The 807-nt window shown below is 38.4% G+C and overlaps 1 protein-coding gene across 1 annotated transcript; it reads right to left on the bottom strand.

Annotated features, from left to right (window-relative positions):
* Window positions 1–575, bottom strand: LOC102495802 (aftiphilin-like; the record flags this gene model as incomplete). The annotated part of the gene is given in 1 exon segment (XM_014592603.2): window positions 1–575. A coding segment is annotated over 1 exon segment (346 nt), but the record flags the coding sequence as incomplete, so codon positions are not given.
* Window positions 576–807: the final 232 nt, after the last annotated feature.

The following is an 807-nucleotide window of genomic DNA, read 5'->3' as shown; positions in this document are numbered from 1 at the left end:
CATTCATATCCCCAAATTCTCCAAAGCCATCACTTGGTTCACTAAAATGTGGAAAGTGCTCTGAAGACTCTTCGAACGTGACGTCACTCATTGAATCTTGAGTGCCAGTAACAAAAGGGGGAGTTGTGCCACTGGCTGTGCCAAAGTCACCAAAATCATCCTCATTGGTTTCATTGCAAGTCACAAATTCATTACTACTATCACCGTTTTTCACACTTACAGAATCTTCCAAAGCATTCTCTTCTGTGGAATCCACATTTTGGCTTTGGGGATCAGTAAATTTTCTACTTTCTTCTTTGGAAGAACCAACTTCATCATCAACATCTGAAGTTTTAATAGAATCCATGCATAGGTCAGCACATTTAGAATTAAAAAAATCAAGTTTCCCCTCAGTTTCACATTGTTCTCTCCTAATGGCTTCTGAATTATCAACTGAGTCTACCAAACCCCAAGCCTTTGATTGAGCACTTGAATTTAAAAATTCATCCTGTTGCAGTCCTGGAAGGCCTTGTTTTCCAACATCGAAGCTTCGGTCAGTCGCTAGGCCTATTTCTGAAACACAAACCTGATATTCTCCATCAACCTCTCCTTTGCTGTCAAAGTTTCTATCCAAAGACACTTTTTATACAGAATTCAGTTCATTGACTCTATTAATTTTATTGTTTTCCTGAATGGCTAGTGATTCTCTATCATTTAAAACCACACATCCTATTTCTTCTAGTTGTATCCTTTCCTTTTTGGAAAATGTGGCAAAATCTGCAAATTCCTCAACAAGACTGGGTGCAGAGTCTAAATTATACTCAGTGC

The sequence above is a fragment of the Tupaia chinensis genome, unplaced genomic scaffold (assembly GCF_000334495.1).
Source record: "Tupaia chinensis unplaced genomic scaffold, TupChi_1.0 Scaffold135026_1, whole genome shotgun sequence".
Classification (NCBI taxonomy): Eukaryota; Metazoa; Chordata; class Mammalia; order Scandentia; family Tupaiidae; genus Tupaia; species Tupaia belangeri.
The sequence above is the reverse complement of the archived record's forward strand: the minus strand, read 5'-3'. Positions and strand labels throughout refer to the sequence as shown.